The sequence below is a fragment of the Moschus berezovskii genome, chromosome 5 (genome assembly GCF_049115385.1).
Source record: "Moschus berezovskii isolate FMDL1 chromosome 5, NW_MosBer_1.0, whole genome shotgun sequence".
Taxonomy (NCBI): Eukaryota; Metazoa; Chordata; class Mammalia; order Artiodactyla; family Moschidae; genus Moschus; species Moschus berezovskii.
The window spans coordinates 67,202,489-67,225,905 of NC_142464.1; the positions used below are offsets into that span (position 1 = coordinate 67,202,489).

The window sequence follows — 23,417 nt, forward strand, 5'->3', positions numbered from 1 at the left end:
TGGGGGATTAAGACGTTCATGAAACTCACCTTATCAGGGAAAGATGACCTCTGCCATATAACAGGCAACCAAGAACCAAACAGGATGGACAACACCCCACCCTCCATACACACCCAAGATTATAAAGTTATAAGTTACTATGTGTTTATTTCCTTTTTAGTTATCCATCAGCCATCACTGACAGTCTTATGGTTAAACTGTTAACGGATAATTTTTTTTAAAGCAAAATCATGACTCATGAAGATATCTACCAAATGAACACAAATTAAAGAACTTATTTAACTCATTAATTAAATGAAAGAACCAGTCACATGTTATAACTGGTTCAAAGGAAAAGCCAAATAAGTACAAATTCATATAAAACAAAGCAATTTTGAGATGAATATGCAAATGGACACAAATCCGGTTTTCTGTAGGAGGGGAGTTTGTCCCTCCACTGGAAAAAATTTATTTACATGTCTATCAGTTCAGTTCAGTCGCTCAGTGGTGTCCGACTCTTTGCGACCCCATGAATCACAGCACGCCAGGCCTCCCTGTCCATCACCAACTCCCGGAGTTCACTCAAACTCATGTCCACAGAGTTGGTGATGCCATCCAGCCATCTCATTCTCTGTTGTCCCTGTCTCCTCCCGCCCCCAATCCTTCCCAGCATCAGAGTCTTTTCCTGTGAGTCAACTCGTTGCATGAGGTGGCCAAAGTTTTGCAGTTTCAGCTTTAGCATCAGTCCTTCCAATGAACACCCAGGACTGATCTCCTTTAGAATGGACTGGTTGGATCTCCTTGCAGTCCAAGGGACTCTCAAGAGTCTTCTCCAGCACCACAGTTCAAAAGCATCAATTCTTCGGCGATCAGCTTTCTTCACAGTCCAACTCTCATCACATCCATACATGACCACTGGAAAAACCATAGCCTTGACTAGACGGACCTTTGTTGGCAAAGTAATGTCTCTGCTTTTTAATATGCTATCTAGGTTGGTCTATACACATGTCTATAGACAAATTATTTTGCACTGCTATCTGGTATCTACAATTTACAGAGTTACAAAACTGCTCCCATGGAATCAGAATCTGATAATCTGGTAAACTGATCTAGAAAATGCCATTTTCTACTGAAACACCCAACTTTTCCCTACAAAAGCAGGGTTTGGGGTCAGACATTATGTGATCAAATGCCACTTAGTAGCTGGAGTATGATTTTGGACCTGTGTTACCTCAATCTCCTTATCTATGAAATGGGAATGATAATAATCTACTTCATAAAAGTATTAAAAAATTAAATGAGATAATCCATGTGAAGCTCGCTGCAACTTGCCTAGTGCATAATAAGCAGTCAATGAATGCTAGCTGCCATTTTATGCATATGTATGTATATGCATGTATAATGTTGATGATATTTTATTTTTTATCCATTCTTACATATATGTTTGTTATTATTATTGAAAACATTACAGGGAAGCACATCCCCTCAAAGCTCTCATGGTAGGAGAAAGACATAAGCTGCTCCCACTGTAGGTCAGGCTATAAAAGAGCCGTGGGGTCCAAACAGCCCCAAAGGACCAATGTTGCCAGGAAGGAGGTTTAGTCCCTGGAGGAGGGCACTGCCCTCCGTTTGCAGACTGCTCCCACATACTTATCTCTCTTTCCCCAGCCTGGATATTTTCATAGTTTTTCATTGTGAGAAATGCAGAGCTTTTCTTGGCTTAGTAATAATACCTGTTGTTGTTATTGTCGTTTAGTTGCTAAGTCTTGCCCACCAGGCTCCTCTGTCCATGGGATTTCCCAGGCAAGAATACAGGAGTGGGTTGCCATTTCCTTCTCCAGGGGCTCTTCCTGACCCAGGGATCGAACCTGAATCTCCTCCATTGCAGGTGGATTCTTTATGGCTGAGCCACCAGAGAAGCCCATAACAGTACTTACTGGATGTTATAATTAATCATTCTAAAACATATGGGTCAAAAACTATAGAGATCCCCACCCTCTTGAACCTATATTGCAAAGCAATTATCCTCCAATTAAAAAATTTTTTAAAAGCTATAGGGTTTCTCCAAGGTATGAGTGTCTGGTCAGCAGGCAGCTTTCCGGCATTTAAGGATCCCGAAGCCAGGCTCTGTCCATCTTCTGGCTCCACCAGTTTCATCCTAATGTTCGCAGACTTCTGGCAAGAATACAAATGGAGACCTCCTGGGGTTGTCAGATTTAGCAAATAAAAATACAAGATGACTAATTAAATTTTAACTTTAGATAAACAGTGAATACTTTTTTAGTACAAACATGTCCTGTGTAATATTTAAGATAGACACTCATACCAAGACAACATTCATTGTTTATCTGGAATTCAATTAGACATCTTACACTCCATCAGGTAACTCAACACATACCACATATTTAAAAGTTAAAGAACTTTTGGAAACCAACTGTTAAAGAAAATATTTTCTGGGACTTCCCTGGGGATTCAGTAGTCAAGACTCCATGCTTCCACTACAGGAGGCATGGTTCAATCTCTGATTGGGGAACTAAGATCCCATGTGCCACATGGCATGGCCAGAAAAAAAAAAAAGAAATTGTCATCCTTCTTTGACAAATGTACTTTCATAATGGCCCAGAACACCAGGGTCCCATTTAGAATCTTTAGACTCCTCAAGTTTCCACATCACCCTCCCATCTGCTCTCTTCCTTTTGTCTCCACTGTCCCTGAGCTGTCTGTCACCTCAGGGAACCTCATGGGCATGTGTGAGGATGCCCCAGTTCAAGCATCATACACAACCCCTGCAAACAGCCACCTTCGTCCATTCCTTGGGCTTAGGGGTACAGCGCCTGGTAGATGGTCCCCCCATAGGGAGCACAGCCTAGGGAAGAGGTCCATACAGACTTCAGAAGGAAACCTGCAGTCACCTGGAGAGTGATCTAGTTGAGAGAGTGCGGGCTCTGGGCAGGCACATCCTTTTGCCTTTGTGGCTTCCCCTATGTCCAAGTTTAATGTGTTGGAGTTCATTCTTGTCTAGGAACTTATTGTCTTCTTCATCCCATCAGCATGAGGAGAGAGAATATAGAGGGGAGTCCCCAGTTTTTAAAAGCTTTAACCTGGAAATGATACACATTTCCTCTGCTAACATGCCATTGGCTAAAACTTAGACAGGATGTGCAGAATGATAAGGAATCTTTACTACCTACAAGACTGATACTAGGATGGCAATAGGCATGGCAGTGTGGTGTACTATAAGGAAAAACTAATATTCTTATAGTATTTTACATACCCAATAGTTAACCAAAACAGTAAATAAGAATTCTCAAAATGACACCCCCACACCAGACTTTCTACCCTTCTGTCCCCAGCAGTACTTAGGCATGGTGCCAGGCATATAGTCAGCATTCCATGAATATTTATTGAGGAGTGCATCGTTATTTATTATTTATTATTGGATTGAAATAAAGATTTAGTGCACATCATCTTGGCATAATGGAATGAACTAGGAGGAAGCAAAAGAGATGCTGTAATAGAAAGATGCTGACCAAAGAGTCCTTCACTAAAAAGAACCCTTACTGGGAGATACCCAAAGCATAAAACCCCAATGCATTCACTCCCAGGGGATGGCTACCCTCAGAATACATGGAGAAACTAAGAGTTCCCGCATGTGCATATCCATTTCCACTCAGCATTGTACTTTATTACCCATTTTTCTTTACTCTGAGAAAATATGCTGTTTAAAAAATAAAGAAAAAAAAAAGAATCCACCTTGCAATGCAAGAGACATTGGTTCCATCCCTGGTTGGGAAGATCCCACATGCCGTGGGGCAGCTGAGCTCATGTGCCACAATTAATGAGCCCATGCTCTGGAACCCTCGAGCTGCAACTACTGAGCCCACATGCAGCAACTGCAGAAGCTCGCGTACTTCAGGGCCTGTGCTCTGTGACAAGAGGAGCCACCACAATGAGAAGCCCGTGTCCCTCAACTAGAGAGTAGCCCCCGCTTGCTGCAACTGGAGAAAGCCCTCACACAGCACCAGCTTCCCTAGTGGCTCAGACTGTAAAGAATCTGCCTGCAGTGCTGCAATGCAGGAGACCCCGGGTCGATCCCCGGGTTGGGAAGATCCCCTGGAGGAGGGCCTGGCAACCCACTCCAGTATCCTTGCCTGGAGAATCCCCATGGACAGAGGAGCCTGCCGGGCTGCAATAATGGGGTCGCAAAGAGTGGGGCACACCTGAGCGACTCAGCCCAGCGCAGCACTCACGCAGCACAACCAAAAATAGAGTAAATTTTAAAAACCAACAACCCAAAGAGGATGGCAGCTTCTCTGCTGGCTCTCCTTCCAGAGCAAGCGTTAGCCTACAGAATGAGAAATTTAAAACCTTCCTACTTTATAGTCAGACTTTACTTTTTGTATGGTTCTCCATTCACTGTGACCATTTTGAAATTTCACGTTGGTCTTTGGATTCACAGAGGTTGCCTGGCCATCTATCCAGGTGATTTCTAAGAGTTTCTGAAGGACGGTTGCAAAAGAGGAGTTCTGAAGAACAGTGAGCAGGGAGCGTGCCAGTTCAAGCAAGACCCTCTGTGCAGTGTCCCTGCCCACCCTCTTGCTTCCCCAAAGGGCACTGCAGCCCCTCCTTGGGAGCACCCCCTCACTTACTGCATTCACACTTGATGTGGCTGTTGTCGGCGGTTCATGTGGGCCTCCCTCCTTCAGTCTGCAAGATCTCCGAGAAGAAAAGTATGTCTTGTTACATTTCTGTAACTCCTGTACAATGAAACATCTAGCAAGTGTATTCGTATGTATATCTGTGATATACATATAACTGTTTGTTTATGTATTTGTTTACATACCCATTTTTATTGAATTATAGTTGCTTTACAATCTTCTGTTAGTTTCAGGAATACAGCGAAGTTATTCAGTTATTTTCTCAGATTATATTCCATTATAGGTTATAACAGGATATTGAATACAACTCCCTGTGCCATACAGTAAATCTCTGTTGTGCATCTATTTTATGTGTAGTCATATTTATCTGTTAATGCCACATTCCTAATTTGTTCCTCCCTTTCTCCTTCTCCTCTTTGGTAACCATAAGCTTGTTTTCTGTTTTACATATATCTTTATTTTCATTATATATATAATTTATTGACCACCACAACATCATTTCATTTAACCTTCAAAACAATCTTGTAAGGTTGATGCTATTAGTTCTCACTTAGAGATAAGAGGACTGAGTCATAGAAAGGTTAAGTAAATTACCCAAAGTCACATGATTAGTAAGTATAAGGATTAGTAAGATATTAGAATCCAGAGTTGACACTGAGGTGTGTTTTTGGCCTCTTTGATGGAGCTACCACCACCATTTACTTAGCATCTGCTCTGTGCATTTGTGCAGTGTTCTTCACATTCATTATTTACTTATCCTGCAAAGGATCACAGTGAAGTGTGGATCTCACTTTAAAACAGAAAGCTTCCTTTGGGTGTATACCAGGAGGTGGAATTGCTGGATCTATTTTTAATTTTTTGAGGAAGCCAGAAACAATACTTCGAAGAGATATCTGCACTCCCGTGTTCATTGCAGCTCTGTTCACTATAGCCAAGATGTGGAAACATCCTCAGTTCAGTTCAGTTCAGTTCAGTCGCTCAGTCGTGTCCGACTCTCCGCGACCCCATGAATCACAGCACGCCAGGCCTCCCTGTCCATCAACAACTCCCGGAGTTCCCTCCAACTCATGTCCATTGAGTCGGTGATGCCATCCAGCCATCTCATTCTCTGTCGTCCCCTTCTCCTCCTGACCCCAATCCCTCCTAGCATTCTAAATGCCCATAAATAAATAAATGGATTAAAAAGGGTGTGATATATATACACAATAGGATATTATTCAGCCATGAGAAAGAAGAACACCTTCCCAATTATGACAACATGAATGGACCTTGAGCTCCTTATGCTAAGTGAGATAACTCAGAAAGAGAAAGACAAATGTTGTATGTTATTACTTGTAGGTGGAATCTAAAAAGGTCAGACTCATAAAAAGCAGTAAAATGGTGGTTAGCCCAGGATAGGTGGGAGGATTAGACTGATATTTTTTAAGGGTACAAACTTGCACAAGTAGTAACTTAGCGATAGGGAGCTAATGTGCAGTATTAGGAATGTAGATGGCAATTTGGTACTATAAATCACCAAACTTGGTAAGAGACTAAAATTTTCATTGTCTCAATGACAAAAAACAAAAGATAACTATGTAATGTAATAGAGGCACTAAATATAGCTACAATGGCAATCATATTACAATATACACATCTATCAAAATAACATGCTGTACATCTTAACTTTATCTTTGACATTTGACAATATTATCCGTCAAATACATTCAATTAAAAAACGAGAAAACTGAGGCCCAAGGAGTTTATGCAACTTACCCGAAGTTGCGCAATCAGTAGGCAGTAAATCCAACATTGAACCCAGTGTTACCACCCACACCACAAATCACCTGGGAGGAGTGGGCACAGCTGTATGTAAACATCATTAATGAGAAGGAAAGATGACAGTTATGCTGACCTATTTCTTTTTTTCAGGTTCAGTCATTTTTAGCATCACTTGATGGAGAGAAGCTGGAGGTATTAAAAAATGACCTAATTTCCATTAAAGACATCTTTGCAGCCAAAGTATTCGAGAATGAAGAGAATCAAGAAGTGCAAGGTAAAGAAAAATAACCAGATAAAATAGCAAGACAAACTGTTGGTGTCATCCTTGTGAAGCTGCTGTTAATGAGCACAGCCCTTTAAACAAGGGGAGAGGCACTAATTCAGCACTCCTGCTAACTGAGCACTCCTGCTCACTTGCCAACTCTGTGCCCCTGCTCTTGTCACAGGAGCTGGTCACACTGACCTACAATCCTCCCTTCCTCTGGGCGGGAACTCCTGAGTCAGGCACCTTTACTTCTCTGATGTCCAGCATGTCACAGGCACACAGCAAATGCATCTGGTCGAATGATCAAACAGCACAGTGCACTCAACAGGGCCCTGATGTCTAGAGTTTATGCTCCAGTGTCGAATTTTTTATCTGCATGTGAAAGTCGTTGAATGTGGTTGGCACTGATGGTGGGCAGGTCTTTGAGTGGATTTCTTTTCATATTTTTCTTCTTCCTTTTAACTTCTGTGTGTAGGAGTTAAGGTGTATTTGTAAGTGGCCTACCCTTCCCCCTGAAAGTACAGTTCTGACAAAAGCACGCAGTACACCAGGGCTTGGAGTGTCAGATTGTCAGTCACCACAGTGAGCCAGATGCACCCTCCCACGATACGCTTCCAGCCAGATGATGACGTGACTCAAGGAGACTAGAATCTCTCTTGTGAGAGGCAAGGCTTCCTTGAGAGGGGCCAAGATGTTCTCCAGGCTGGATGTGCTCAGTGATTAGATTCTCCATTTGGGAGCAGAATCTAGTAAAGCGTTTGCTATGCACATGGAGAGTGATCGATGTCGTCACCATGCACTGCAACTGCCATTGTTTTGTGTAGGTTATGCTGAAAATTTAAGCAACCACGGAGAAGGCAATGGCAACCCACTCCAGTACTCTTGCCTGGAAAATCCCATGGATGGAGGAGCCTGGTAGGCTGCAGTCCGTGGGGTTGCTAAGGGTCGGACACGACTGAGCGACTTCACTTTCACTTTTCACTTTCACACATTGGAGAAGGAAATGGCAACCCACTCCAGTGTTCTTGCCTGGAGAATCCCAGGGATGGGGGAGCCTGGTGGGCTTCCGTCTGTGGGGTCACACAGAGTCGGACACGACTGAAGTGACTTAGCAGCAGGACACACAAGGCTGGCTTCTCCTAGGATCCTCTGAAGGGTCTTACATGCAACATTTTACTACTTACTTGCTACCTGGCCTTGAACAAGGTACATAACCTTTCTGAAACTCAGTATTTTGCCTATACAATGGAGACAGTGATACCTATTCCCAAGGGCTATTGTAAGGCTCAAATTAGATAATATATGTAAACATGTATATTACAGTGCCTGGCACATGGAACTGCTCAAAGTGTTAGCTGTTCTAATGATCAGACATGCTAACACAATGCCAGGAAAATAGCAAAGATGCAATAAGTTATAGCTTTTATTTATAATTGTACTTGTGATAATATACATTCATATCATCCAGTCTCTGGAAGCATTTTGTGCCCAGACACAATATGTACCTTTAAAAAGAAAGTCACTCAGTCTTGTCTGACTCTTTGTGACCCAATGGACTATACAGTCCATGGAATTCTCCAAGTCAGAATACTGGAGTGGGTAGCCTTTCCTTTCTCCAGGGGATCTTCCCAACCCAGGGATCAAACCCAGGTCTCCCACATTGCAGGAAGATTCTTTACCAGCTGAGCCACAAGGGTAGCCCAAGAATACTGGAATGGCTAGCCTATCCCTTCTCCAGGGGATCTTCCTGACCCAGGAATCATACTGGATTCTCCTGCATTACAGGCGGATTCTTTACCAACTGAGCTATGAGGGAAGCCCGATACATACCTTTAATCAAAGCTGGAACACAGGAGCTCAAATGCTTCAGCCTAGAAGTTCAGGGCAGTATTATTCTAAGTGTTTGCAAACTGTCATTTAAAAAATATCTCCCCCCTTATTCCCACATGCTGACCTTATATGCCTTCAGTTTAATGAGATTTATGCTCATTGCATCAAGATAGAAGAATCAATTACACTGCAGCATAGAAAAAGGTCAGTATCAAAGAGACAGTTGGAGAACAACATTTCTGAGCATTTGCTTGTTATGAAGTCACAAAGGATGATAGCTTTGTCTTTGCTTTAATAATGAAGAAACTAAGACACTAGCTGTCAAAGGTCCTATGGTTTGTATTATGGACCCAAGATGAACTAATGTAGATGCCTCTTTCCCAGAGTAACAATCACCAAAAATTGCAGGCTGTTTTTCTTCAGCCTCATGATACCTGAGGTAGGCCTCTGTCCTACTGGGGATGTCATTCAGAACAGATAAAAAGAGGATTCCTAACATCAAAGAAATATTATTGCCTGTGGAAGTTAAGGCAACATTGCATCCCCAACAAGTACTATTTCATGGAGAGGAAACTTGATTCAAACTGTTAAATAGAAAATGTTACTCCATGTGTTATGTTCCACTCTTAATACAGAGCTTCAATAAATGGAGATTTTTTTAATATGACCAAAAAGCAAATTGCAGTCTTGAACAGCTTGCTTCGGAAATGGTAGATTCGTCTCTTTAAGTGATGGAACCCTGTTACCTCCCATAATACAATACGTTCATTTTCCTAAAGGACATCTCCAGATTATCAAAACACTACTAATTTTAATTAATTTAATAAATAGATGTCATTTAAATGCCTAAAGAAGAACAGAAGAGAAGAATAGCAGAGTTGTCATTAAATCAGTCCAGTTATGATGGAGTGGTACGAACTCCAGAAAGGTGCTGCTACTGCTGCTAAGTCACTTCAGTCGTGTCTGACTCTGTGTGACCCCATAGACGGCAGCCCACCAGGCTCCCCCGTCCCTGGGATTCTCGAGTCAAGAACACTGGAGTGGGTTGCCATTTCCTTCTCCAGTGTGTGAAAGTGAAAAGGGAAAGTGAAGTCGCTCAGTCATGTCTGACTCGTAGCGACCCCGTGGACTGCAGCCTACCAGGCTCCTCCGTCCATGGGATTTTCTAGGCAAGAGTACTGGAGTGGCTTGCCATTGCCTTCTCCGCCAGAAAGGTGAGGGATTAACTAAAAGCTGTAGAGAACAATCTTGTCAGTGAGAGGGAGCAGACAATCCAGGAGCCAAATTCTAGGAGAAACCAGAGCGTTTTCATCATATTTTTTCTTGTGAGCACTTATATTTCTAAAATACCTCTAACACCTAAATAACTTATTTGATCGTCTCAGAAAATGTAATAAACTGTCATTTTAGATAAATTTAATATTGGGCTCCTCTGTTTTTAATCACGTTAGCTAATGATTTGCATGTTTGTCTTTCCAGCAACATGTAAATTTATTACACTGCCGTGGGTCTCTAATTTGGTTTCCCACTGTTGTAAGGAGATTTTCAAAAGCTACTTCCTCTTCTCACTGCCTTGATGAAAATCTTCTCAGCAACATGTACAGACCAAGAATTGTAGTCATAGGTCTTCTTTGTTGCAACATTGTTTATCATCTGTGTCTTTATCTACTTTCATTTTTCTCTGTGATGATTTTCCTAAAATGTTTGCTCTAAGTTATTGGTATATTTCTCTGTTTTATGAAACAAATGCACATTTAAAAACTGGAGATACGTAGAGTACATATATCCTAATTTAGTGTGGATTACTTTCAAATATTTTTAATCTCCCTATGTAGTATGTAACAATATAGTTATATAAAACTTTAGTGTTTACAAAATACTTACACATTTGTTTTATTTGGTCCTTACAATAACACTAAAAAGGAGATGGGTGGGTTTTCTTATCCTAAATTTACAGAAGAGGGAGTGGAAGCTAAGAAGCCCTGTGACTGGCCGCAGTCACAGAGCCACTAACTACAGGAGCTAGGGAAGAACCCCAGCCTCAAGGCAGGCTCTTTCTGCCCTGCTGTGCTGCCCCACGCAGATGAGAAGGACCAGGCAGTTGGGGAATGAGAACCCAAGGGAGCTGCCCTTCTAACTTTGCCCACTTAGAGAGGGTGAGACCAAGACCTCTGACCAACAGAGAGAGAATCTCAATTTTTGATGGAATCCCATTTGCTTTCTCTCGAATTCTCTCTTTGTAGGCCTCCAATTCTCCCTTTTTCTGCTTGTGACTAATGCCTTTCTCATCCTGGAAGGCTAGGTTCAAGCATCACCTCTTTCTGGAAGATTTCTTAATATCCTTGATCAAGCTTTGCAACAGCCTGCTCTATCTGAGCACTCACCTTGTGGAATTTTATGATTTGCTTGTATCACTTCACCATGAACAAAAACAGCCATCTCTCTACCCCAGGGTATATGCCTCCCTCTGCCAGCCACAGCTACCCTGGCCCCCATCCATGTAACTCACTCCCCTCCTCCTCTGGGTTCTTACTCAAAAGTCATTTTCTCAGCTGCTCTCCGCTTGAGATTCTTAACCCCCAGCTGTCCCTATTCCTCTTCCTTGGTTTCTTCTTCTCCATAAAGCTTCTTACCTGACATATATGCTTTCCATCTCTAGTATCTTTATTGACCTGCTCCCCGGTGAGAATGTGTATATAAATTCTAGGGGATGATAAACTGATGTAGGCCTGGCTATCTTGTCAAGCTGCTGATTAACTGTTTTGTCTCTAAAACAGAAACAAAGACAGGCGGACGAGTGTTAGCTACAAAATTTCTCACACAGCTTAGTCCCCTCTGAAGCTGCCATCTTCACCCACTAACATAAGCCAGGGATTTCCTTCTCAGGGGGTTTTGAGATCGTGTAGTCAGGCCAGACGAATGATGCTTTTATACTATAGCCCCTTCTCACCCCAGACTAGTGATATAACCCACAGTGGAATCAATTCTTTTATTTACTTATTTTTTATTAAAGTATAGTTGAATTACAGTGTTGTGTTAATTACTGCTATACAGCAAAGTGACTCAGTTATACATATATAAACATTCTTTTTCATATTATATTGTGTTATGGTTTGTCACAGGATACTGAATGTCATTCCCTGTGCTATACAGTAGGACCTTGTGGTTTATCCATTCTATTAATGTATATACCAATTTGCATCTACTAATCCCAAACTCCCACTCCTACCCTCTCCCACCCAGCTCCACCTTGGCAATCAGTCTATTCTCTATGTCCTTGATTTTGTTTCTGTTTCACAGATAGGTTCATTTGTGTCATATTTTAGATTCTGCAATAAGTGATATCAGATGGTGTTTGTCTTTCTCTTTCTGACTTACTTCACTTAGTATGATAATCTCTAGTTGCATGAAATCAATTCTTTAGCACTTATCAGAAACTTTAAAAATGGCCTCAACTTGTAGATTCAAATGAGAGATAGAAAATGCTAGCTTTTAAAGATCTCTCCTTTTTATTGCCCATCAATGAGATTAATTTTATTTCATCTATATGATGTTATATAATCAATATATTAGTAAATATGGTATAACTTATTAGTAAACTGTTTATTCAATAAATATTCATTTTATCACCTGTTATGTTCCAGGCACTGTGTTAGATTCTCTGGATTCAAGAATGAGCAAAACAAATACCATCTGTACCCTTAGGTAGCTTCCAATCTGGAGGGAAGACATACCATTATGAAATATTGTATGACCAGGCAGGTGGCCTAGGAAACCATGAGAAGTTTCTCCAGAGATATGTTGTTACAGGTATTAAGATAAAAGTAGATGATCCACAGAGACTAATTTTGCTTGCTCAGCACTGTGACTCTGTGGACACAAAAGGGCGCCCTGGGGTATCATTAAGGGTTGCAATGTTAAGCATAACAATACTATAAGCCTTAAATACAGTGTTGTCCCAGGGTTCTCAGGCCTGAGAAACGTCATTAATTTGTTCATGTAATCATTCAACAAATAGCTGCTGACCTCTATACCTGTTGTGGTATACATGGTCCCTTCCTGCCTTCATATGCCCTTCAGAGCAGCCCAGGGGCGCCCCAGCTAGAGCTGCAAGCAGCAAGGCTTTACCAGCCCCTCACCTGGCTGCAGCCTGCTACCTCGCCACTGTGCTTGAATATCCGGGCACTGCTCATCTTTGCCCGGCAGCTGGAGGGCAGGCTGCTGCCACCCCCTCTTATACTCTGACTGCAGGTTGTAAGGTTGGGGGAGCTGCCACATTCTACAGGATGAAGAATAAATCACGCTTCTTACTTCTGTCATTTTCTGTTGCCAGGCATAGAAGAAAAGGAAGAAGAGTTTGCTAGCATGCTTACAGAGCTTCTCTTTGAATTACATGTTGCAGCCACACCTGACAAACTCAATAAGGTCAGCCCCATCTGAGTCTGAGTGTTTGTTTGTTTGTTTGTTTAAAAAGGTCTTGGTTGTGAAATTCCAGAGAGTCACCTGAAATAGAAAAATCCCCAAGCCCCAAATGGCACGTGGTGGGAGAGGAGTCCCAGGCCAGAAATTAAGGTGTGATGAGGCAACATCATAAAATGTAACTGTTGAGAACATGCTAGGCTGTGTGATGAGACCTGCATTTTAGTTGCAGCTTCCCTGGTGTGATCTTGAACAAGTCACTTCTCCACAAAATAGGATTTTATTCAAAGCAGGGTTATCTTCAGCCTACGGGAGGAAAGAGGCTGAATTACCAAAGGGCTTTTGCAAATTCCGTCTCCCGTCGCCTCGAAAGTGACATGCCAGGACCAGGCAGACAAAACACACCAGCCAGAGCCAGGTCACCCGCATGGCCCTTCCCACTGGAAAGCTGGTGCCTCGTCCTGTCTAAGATCTAAAGCCATCCCGGGATTTCACGGTCCGGGTTCCTCTGATAGTAACACAGGATGTTTTGCAAGTTCGTACAAGGTCTTGCTATAGCATTTCTTAATGAGGTCACTGAGCATTAATTACTCAAAACAGTGTCATTTTCCCCCCTTCTCTCTCTCTTTTTTTTTCTTCTTTTTAACGCTCAGTGATTGACACAGGTCCTCACTCATCAAGGTGAGTGAGGAAAGGGCAGACTGAGGCAGTGAGGTGCAGAGATGAGTAATTCTTTATCACTGATAGAGGTCACCAATTCTGGCGGGTCAGTGACTTGAACACCGTGGGGAAATTGCCTCATTCATCTCCGTGCAGCAGCTGCCACCGCTCAGACAGTGTGTGTGTGTGGTGCCTCCAAGGTCTCACTGGTTTATTTACGTAGTCAGGTAAACCTTTGTCCCTAAAAGAGGACACACCAAGGATAGTTTTGTTGGATTTTGTCTCCCCTAATCTTCTCCCTGTTAACTTTCCATCAACACTCTGTGTTAAACTTTGACGGGCAAGCTTTCAAATGAGAAGTCAGTTTCACACAAGCTCAGATAAAACTTAAGCAAACAGCTTAAACTGCAGTGCAAAAGCTAGTGAGTCTGCCCTTTCAAAATCCAGGGAATAATACATAGGGAAGGTGGTTTCTGCTTGGTCAATAATTTTAAAGGCCACATGTTGCACAAATTGCACTCATGTGAAATGAAATTAATCAGAGTTCTCTCCGCCCTCACCACCACCCTGAGGTCAGAAGACCTGGCATGGCTGGAGAGGAGCAGAGCCATCCTTCATCTTCCCAGAGTGATACATTATTAGGTTCATGAAACACTGAGGGCTTCATGAAACATGGCAGAAGAAGAAATTTGCTTTAGCAATGACCCTGGCTGAATTTCATATATGTATAAATATTTGTATGTATATATTCTATCATGCTTTTATAGTTGGTCAGGAAAAGTGAAAAATACACTATGGCTTTTCCAGAGAGACTGTCACTTTTATTCCAATCTGAATATCATTTGAGAATGCTTTCCAAAAATTTCCCTGGCCCTGCGGTATTCTCTTCATACATTCTTTCTGTTATGTCCTTTTTCTTACTGTATTTTACCAGAAAGCAACAACAAGGTGCTTTTAAGGAGGTTGAATAATTGCCCCACCACTGTTTAAACGTACAGAAAACCACCCTTAATGGATTAGGATCTGATCCAAGTCATGGGATTGGCTTTTGTGTCTCTGTATTTGTACAATAGACATATTGCTTTGGTTGCCGGGGGGTCCTTTGCAGGCCATGAAAAAAGCTCATGACTGGGTGGAAGAGGATCAAACTGTGGTATCAGTAGATGTGGCTGAAGAGTCAGAAGACAAAACTGAGAAGGAAGAAAAGGAAGAGAAACCTGAAAACCCTGAAGAAGACAAGAAGAAAGAAAAGACAAATAAGACAGTCGAGGTAAACAGGTTACAGATCATCCACCTAAAGAGCAGTAATACGTAAATTTTATTAGCAGCTTAATTTTAAGTGAGGCAAAGCCATTTCATTTTCATTTGTACCCTATTTCACACTAATATGAGTATTAATGTAATAAACACTAAAATCCCTCTATGCCAAGACATTTCATGACCTAGCACAGATATTGTAGCCTTCCTCCATAGCTTTACAATTGTAATTTAAAGGAAAAAAGATCTTTAAGAACATAGTTGATTTATCTTTAGGGTAAAATTCCATCCTATATGCAAATTTGTAACCATAAAATGTCTTTATGCCCTTTAACTAATGAGGTGATTGAAGCTTTTTTGAAAAAATTGCATTACCATAGTTTTTATTCTGTAGTTTAATAAATTTATATGTGCATAATTTAGAAGCTGCCTGTGTTTAAAAAAAAGTGTTTGCAATAACTTCATTTTACATTGAATTTTAGATAAAGAAACTTAGAATTTAGATCACTCTAAAGAAAAATATCTACTGAGGTCTATTCATTCAGCCATCCTTCTACACGCTTTCTTGAGTATCTGCCTGTTATGTGCCCAGCATTACGCTGAGAACTGGGGCGTGTACATGTGTGTGCTCAGTTGCTCAGTTGTGTCTCTTTGTGACTCCATGAGCCTAGCCTGCCAGGCTTCTCTGTCCATGGAATTTTCCAGGCAAGAATACTGGAATTGTTTGCCATTTCCTTCTCCAGGAGATCTTACCTACCCAGGGGTCGAACCCATGTATTTTGCATCTCCTGCATTGGTAGGCAGATTCTTTACCAGTTGGGCCACCGGGGAAGCCCGAGAACTGGGGACCCAGCTATAAAGAAGGATTGTCATGTCCCTGGGACCTGATGACACTTCTATTTTATGGTAGCATTTCCATTTAGAATAGTCTACCATTAAACTTTGGGTAATTTTTTTTCAGGTCATATTTGTTTGGTTTTCTTCCCAGGAATTATTTAATTTTTTAATGTCGCAAGATTTTTTAGAAACTATCTTCTCAGTGAATAATTTTCTGACTTATACTTTTGCTTTCAGGAAGTATACATGCTGTCCATTGAAAGCCTGGCAGAAGTAACAGCTCGCTGTATTGAGCAGCTTCATAAAGTAGCAGAATTAATTCTTCATGGACAAGAAGAAGAAAAATCAGCTCAGGACCAAGCAAAAGTTCTGATAAAGTAAATGTTACTTTTAATTCTTATTTCTCAAATTTTATGTATTTGTATCATTCAAACACACACACAGACCCATGTACACCCTTGGCTACTAAAGACTCTGATTTCATGTCAACTAGTTCCATTGTTGTGTGGTCATCTTGATAAATAAGGACTCTCTTAAGAAATGTACATGCTATGGAGAATAGTAATAGTTAGCTAGACATTCCAAGAATTATTTTTGCAGAGATTTAAGGGAAGACACGCTAAATCATTGAGAGCTAAGTGTTTGTTTTAGTAGGTCAGGGTCTTGGAAGTACAAACCTTTGAAGATAATTACATTTTCAACATGCCGCACAAATAGAGAAAAGACACCTTAATGGACTTCTCAGCTGGTTTCATAGAAATATACAAACCACCCCCACTCTTCCTAGGGACTTACACCAGCTCTGCATATTCTGAATCTGGCAATGATGGTCCCTGTTGTAAGCCAGTTCACTGTGGATTGCTTGTATGTGCATATTTGCTGTAATATTCTTGTTCTTCAATAAGCTACTATTATTAGTTTATCTAGTGAAATAAAAATGTTTATATATGTAATGTTATATATATGAAAATAGCTGGTATCAAGTGTTCATTAAAATAGTTGATTATGGAAGTGAAGAATAAGCCATTAACTTTTAGGCACATAATTATATGCTGTGACTGATACTAAAGCTGAAACTCCAGTACTTTGGCCACCTCATGCGACGAGTTGACTCACTGGAAAAGACTCTGATGCTGGGAAGGATTGGGGGCGGGAGGAGAAGGGGACGACAGAGAATGAGATGGCTGGATGACATCACCGACTTGATGGACATGAGTTTGAGTGAACTCCGGGAGTTGGTGATGGACAGGGAGGCCTGGCGTGCTGTGATTCATGGGATCGCAAAGAGTAGGACACGACTGAGTGACTGAACTGAACTGAACTGATAGAGAAGTAGCACAGATCCAGATGCCCACTCATTATTACAAATAGATAGACACAGGAGCCAGAAGAAGAGCCTCCTAAAATATATGGGTGCATGTGCACACACACACACGTCTGAACACTTTCACTCAACTAGGCTCCTCTTATTACTCAATTCATCAGTGTAGGTTGGGGAGCAAATTTTTAGTAGAAAGACCTTCCCAAAACTCATTCTTAGTGTCTTTGGTGGCATTTTTCCTCACTTGTCCAGATTTGACATCTAGTTTAGATTTTCATATCTAAAAGTGTGGCAATCAAAGATATTATAAGCCCTGCACAATCCTGCCCTTAAAATGCAGACAAAGAATATGTACTTGTCTCAGTGTAGAGGGAAAAGGAAACAGTAAAATAAGAAAAGTTTAAAGTATTGAGGAAAAATCTGAGTACTATTTATGGTGCTGATTTGAAAGAGGAGGGCTGAAGTCAGAGGTTTCTGAGTATGAAAAGTAGAGCTGTACACTTAGCTCCTTTCCTATTCCCAGCCCCTGACTGTCCCAACCTTACCAAGCTGCTCCAAGAAAAAGGTAATAAGGCCTCATATATGTCTGTATAATAAGAGCCTTACCATCCACGTGCCCAAGAACATAGGCAGAACTACTTTTTGCCATCTCCAGCCTTACTTCTGACCCTTTTTGCAGGTAAGTCTTGGATGGGTGGATGGGTGGAAGGGGGGATAGATGGATATAAGGCAACATACCTGAATATATAGTCTAGACACAACCCCTATTTATCAGAATGAAACTTACTTCCACTGACATCACTAAATCTTCTAATGTGTAAGATTTTTAACTTGGAGTTATTGTTTTGCTAATAGCATTTTAATCACTGTTCATGTAAGTATATATACTTGTTAAAAAATTTGGCAATATGCACATTGTTAGGTAATTAGGTTTTCAGTTTTTGTCATCATCTTCTATATTATGACAAATATTGCTTCGTTAAATATTTGTATCTATCTTGCGTTATTTTCTTGGGGTAAAGTCCTACACGTAGAAAGGCTGGAATAAACACAGAGTTTTTATGTAAGTCTTAAAAAACATATTCTACAATATCTTTGATTTGAGGCATCTCATAAAAACATAATCAAGATATAAAGAGACATCTGAGTTTGAATTCCAGCTGTATCATATTCTTGTCCTAAGCAAGTTACTTAACCTTCTTAAATGTCAATTTCTTCATTTATAAAATGGGAATAATCACAGACCCTAATGAAGCCATTATGAGATTAAATGTGATTATGCTTACAAACGTACTTAACATGGTACTTCAGTGACTGTTCATTATTATTTTCAAATGACCAAAATGCTGGTCCCTTGGCAATAGTCTTAAACCCCTACACAAGTGGAACTCAAGCCTGGTAATTTCCTGCATATGTTTTTGCTTCTAAAAAGAGGTAGGGTGAGAATTAAACTGTGATTGTGAGTCATGGAAGAATACTAAGGGAAATTTCAACAGAGCATCTTCAAACTTGTGTGCCCTTCTTTTAAAGAGAATGCTGTATTAGTATCAATAATTGTATTAACAATCCAATTATTTTGCTTTACTAAAAATCCCCTGCTGCTGCTGCTAAGTCGCTTCAGTCGTGGCCAACTCTGTGCAACCCCATAGACGGCAGCCCACCAGGCTCTGCTGTCCCTGGGATTCTCCAGGCAAGAACACTGGAGTGGGTTGCCATTTCCTTCTCCAATGCATGAAAGTGAAAGTGAAGTCGCTCAGTCGTGTCCGACTCTAAGCGACCCCATAGACGGCAGCCCACCAGGCTTCTCCATCCATGGGATTGTCCAGGCAAGAGTACTGGAGTGGGTTGCCATCGCCTTCTCCGCTAAAAATCCCCAAATCTCTATTTTTTCTTCTTTCAGATTAACTACGGCAATGTGCAAAGAAGTGGCCTCCTTATCAGAGAAGTTTACAACTTCTTTAACCACTGTTGGGGTAAGACTGTAATACGGGCTCTTTTTTCACCTTTTTTAAGGGAAGGTCTGTTAGGGGCTGTGAGATGAAGTAGAGGATGGAATGCCTTCTTTGATAGCTCCACAAGCAGAAGTGCAGCCAAGACATTTACTAAAATGAGGCATGAGCATCTTCTTTGGCAACAGGTGGCTCGAGGCTCTCATCCGATTGAGTTCTAGATGCATCCATATCAGTTATACAAGATATTGGGTGGATTTTCAAACCTCTCTCTGGGTCTCATTTCCTTTATTTGTTAAAGAAAAAATATCAGATGAAGATTCCTTCTATTACTTAATATCTGTGATATATAATACCAAAATCTCTATTAAAATAATTCTTTCTTAATATTCACAGTCACTTGTTCTCAAAGCCTATTTTATAAGCCACACAAGCCTTATTGTTACACTTCAACTTTAACCAAAAGAAAAAAGTATTATCAGCCAATCTGTAGAAGTGTTTCTGTTCTCAAAGTAACAAATTTGAGAGGTTTGGCATTCCAAAAGATGTGACTTCTGGTTATTTTCTTGAGAAATCAGTCATGTTATATAACTCAACCTAGTGGGACTGGAGGAGACATTGGAAGTTATTCCCTTTCAAGCTTTCCACTTTTCCTTTAAGGCCCTCTATGCAAGGGAAGATGGTTCTTTACATGAGAAACAGCAAGTTTTGCTTCCTGTCTTAGCTAGGGTGTTTGGATAATAAATGTATGAGTGTCCTAGGGCTGCCTTGACAAGTACCACACTCTGGGTGTCCAGCACAACCTCAACTAATTAAATCTGTAAAGCCCTATCTCCAAATAAGGTCACATTCTGATATACTGGAGGTAAGGGTTCTAACATATCTCTTTGGGGGCCACAATTCAATCCATGACAGGCAGTAAAGGAACTTTATTAAAGGTGGTGGAGATGTATGAGCAGCTGTGGGGACTCCTCACCAGAGCTCATATACCTTCTCTCTGAAGTGTTGCTATTAATATTAATGTGACTCAACTATAGCAGTTCCCAGTTCTCTCCCTTCAAATCCCAGGATCCTGGGTGAGAAGGTTTGAAAGGCTCAGTAGCATGCCTCAGATGTCCATCTGGTGTCACCAGTAGTGACTGAGGACAGAGTCATTGCATGTAGAGCTACCTGGCTGCTGTGACGCACCTCCCCTCACCCCAGGAGAAGGGCATTTCTCAAAAAAAAAGCAGAAATGATTGTGGACTGACTGTCGGGAGATGTATGCCTCCCACATTTCTGTAAGTGGCTTAGTTAGTAAAGGATGAGCTACACACCAATGATTCATTCTGCCATCAGAGAATATGGTCTGCATCTCCTATTTTGCAAAACACCAGCTTTTAATATGTGTCTAATTTTAGGCCTTCAGCAGCAGAGCTTCATTGTAAGCAGGCAGAGTGAAGGGGGGCTGCAGGTAGAAGCTTATTCATAGGACAGGCTTGATAAAGTGCATTTATGTGCTCAGCATTGCCTGGGTTAACTGACACTTGTGGACCTTGGTGTAACTGCTAGATTTACAGAGAGGTGTGAAGTCTTAATCAGAATGGAATGACCTTGGCGACTTGGCTTCCCAAGGCTCTACTGTATCCTCTTCTCACTCTTTCTGCTTTTTTCCAGTTTACTTCCTGAGACACTGAGTCCCGGAGGGGTGAACTAATTCACCCAGGCTTCTCATTAGTCTCTCAACTCCCAGTTGGCTGCCCATCAGACACAGGAGGCAGACAGCTAACTGGCTCTCTATGGTTTCCTAGTGATGAGGATATATATGTCTTCGTGTATATGTGCTATATTTTTTTTATGATTCATGTTAAACATGAATTTATTTTTAAATTTTATTTCTTTTTAATTGAAGGATAATTGCTTTACACTATTGCATTGGTTTCTACCAAACATCAACATGAAACAGCCATGGGTATACCCATGTTAAACATTATTTACATTGATTGGTAATATTCATGGTATTGCTTTCCATTCTCTTTAATGTAGTGTATTCCAACACAATGCTCCTCAAACCTTAATGTGCAAGCAAATAACCTAGAGATCTTATTAAATGCAGATTTTGATTCAGTGGGTCTTGGATGAGCACTGAGATAGTGCATTTCTAAGAAGCTCCCGGGTGGTAATAGTGCTTCTGATTCATATCCTACTTTTTGAGTAGGAAAATTCTAGCAGATAAGTATGTACTTGAATGAATATACACACAAAAATGAATGAATATACACACATATACACATAAAATACACACACCCGTGTGTCCAAATGTTTATATATACAAAATCAAGAACACACAAATTATCATTTTGAAGAAGGAAAAAAACAGATGTAAAGATAGTTTATGAAATGCCATCTCACCACAACAGTACCTCTCGTCTTGTGCTATAATAAATCATTCACATCAAGTCATTGTTTCTGTTCTCTAAGAGCCATTATTCATAACTTGAAGTTAATGAGTGTATATTGCTCTCCAGACTCTATTTAAATTTCTTGCACATCTCATTGATTCTGAAAGCCAATGTCATTTTATTGCCCTCATTTTGATTATATTTTAGAGGTTTATTGATAATCAAATAAACGTGAAAGCAAACCATAATGGATTTTCTGGTTACTTACTAAAATGACTAGGTTTTTAAAGAGTTTTTTCCCAAGACTCCATTATGCTTTCTCCAGTAATACATTACTTAGCCCTCAGTAGAGTAATGTCAATGAAAGTGGGCTGCTCTGGGAAGATAGACTTCATTTATATCCTTTTGTTTACCATAACATTTTTCGAGTACTGTGAGAGAAAACAGCCTATTAAGATTGCCATCTTTCTTTCTAGTCCCTTTAATTATTTATTGTCTAAGAGTAGATTGAACATTTTAGATAGAGAAGACTGTTGATTAATGGACCAATAGCAGACGTAATAATAATGGTTACTAACTCACTTTTTGAACACCTGCCTAACACTGGACTCTGTATTCTGCCCTTTACGTATATTCATGTTTTGCAAACTGGAATCTGCCAACCTGTTTGCAAGTTATATTCAAGAGTATTTTAACCTTGCTGCCAACCTAGAAGACATACCCTAAAACCAAGTACCTGTGCTTGAATTTAAAAGAAAAACAGACAGACTAGGGCTAGGACTAGGGAGGCAAGTAAAGGTACTTAACCTGTCTACCAGATTTAAGGGGACCATCTCTCAAAAAGAGACAAAGAGACAACCTCAGTCATCTAGATAGATGCAATGTTTAAAAAATCAAAATGAACACCAAAAGTCATGATGAACAAAATATAAAAATTTTAAGCAAAGATGGAAGCTGACTCTGTCCAACTCAATCTCACTCACCTCCCCCTAATCCCAGACCTGATACAAGATTTGAATGGTTTAAAAGGTCTGAGTTTAAATTTCTAGCTGCTGCTGCTGCTGCTGGTAAGTCGCTTCAGTCGTGTCCGACTCGGTGCGACCCCATAGACGGCAGCCCACCAGGCTCAGCCGTCTCTGAGATTCTCAAGGCAAGAACACTGGAGTGGGTTGCCATTTCCTTCTCCAATGCATGAAAGTAAAAAGTGAAAGTGAAGTTGCTCAGTCGTGTCCGACTCTTAGCGACCCCATGAACTGCAGCCCACCAGGCTCCTCCGTCCATAGGATTTTCCAGGCAAGAGCTACATGACTTTAAATAATTTGCTCAACCTTCCTGATTCATATTTTCTCATCTGTGAATCAGAGTTATCATGGTCCCTGCCTACCCACTAAGATTTCTGTGGAAATTAAATGAGATCATGTAGGGGAAGCACCAAGTATGAAGCCTTATGTATAGTAAACATCTCACTTCTCCCCTTCTTCTCTAAGCGATCCCTCATAAAGCCAGCGTCTTAACACTTTGACAAGCCTTGGAGTATGAGCACCTAATCTGTCAATTTCATACTTTTGATTCCACAGAGCAACCAGAAGGCCGAGGTCCTTAACCCTATGATCAATAGTGTATTGTTAGAGGTAAGTGGCCCCCCAGAGAAAAAATGCTTCTGAATTAAGCCAAATGTTAGAGCTACATGTTTTGTCTTTCTCCCAGGCAGCAAGTATTACTGCAATTCTAAATTTTATCGTCTACAGTCTTTTTTGAGTACATTTGTATAGTTCAACCAGCTGTAAACCCTAGCGTGAAACAACAATACCTAATTTTCAAGAATTCCTGATTATAAAGAGAAATGCTAAGCTTGCACGTTATTTCTGTCACTGTTTCCTCCAGCAGAAGCACATTTCTGCTGCCAAGTTTGACACCAGATTTAACACTGTGATTATTGGCTGCAACAAGGGATTCTTGCTCAATGGTGAATTTTTGTAAAAGTGGGCACCTCCCTCCATTCACAATAACCTTGGGTTTAGCTGGGTCTAAGCTCCAGACTGGCAAAAAATGACAGGTAAGTATTTAGCATCTGCCCATTCACTAACCAGAGGCACGATC

General features: G+C 40.9%; 1 protein-coding gene across 4 annotated transcripts in view; it reads left to right on the top strand.

Annotated features, from left to right (window-relative positions):
• Nucleotides 1–23,417, top strand: part of FAM114A1 (family with sequence similarity 114 member A1) — a 79,939-nt gene that overhangs the window by 47,287 nt on the left and 9,235 nt on the right. For all 4 annotated transcript variants that reach the window (XM_055433991.2, XM_055433990.2, XM_055433993.2 and 1 more), the window contains exons 8-13: nucleotides 6,549–6,672; nucleotides 12,827–12,918; nucleotides 14,681–14,842; nucleotides 15,904–16,043; nucleotides 18,888–18,960; nucleotides 22,895–22,948. In XM_055433991.2, the coding sequence (XP_055289966.2) occupies nucleotides 6,549–6,672; nucleotides 12,827–12,918; nucleotides 14,681–14,842; nucleotides 15,904–16,043; nucleotides 18,888–18,960; nucleotides 22,895–22,948 (645 nt within the window). The remainder of the gene's footprint in view (nucleotides 1–6,548; nucleotides 6,673–12,826; nucleotides 12,919–14,680; nucleotides 14,843–15,903; nucleotides 16,044–18,887; nucleotides 18,961–22,894; nucleotides 22,949–23,417) is intronic.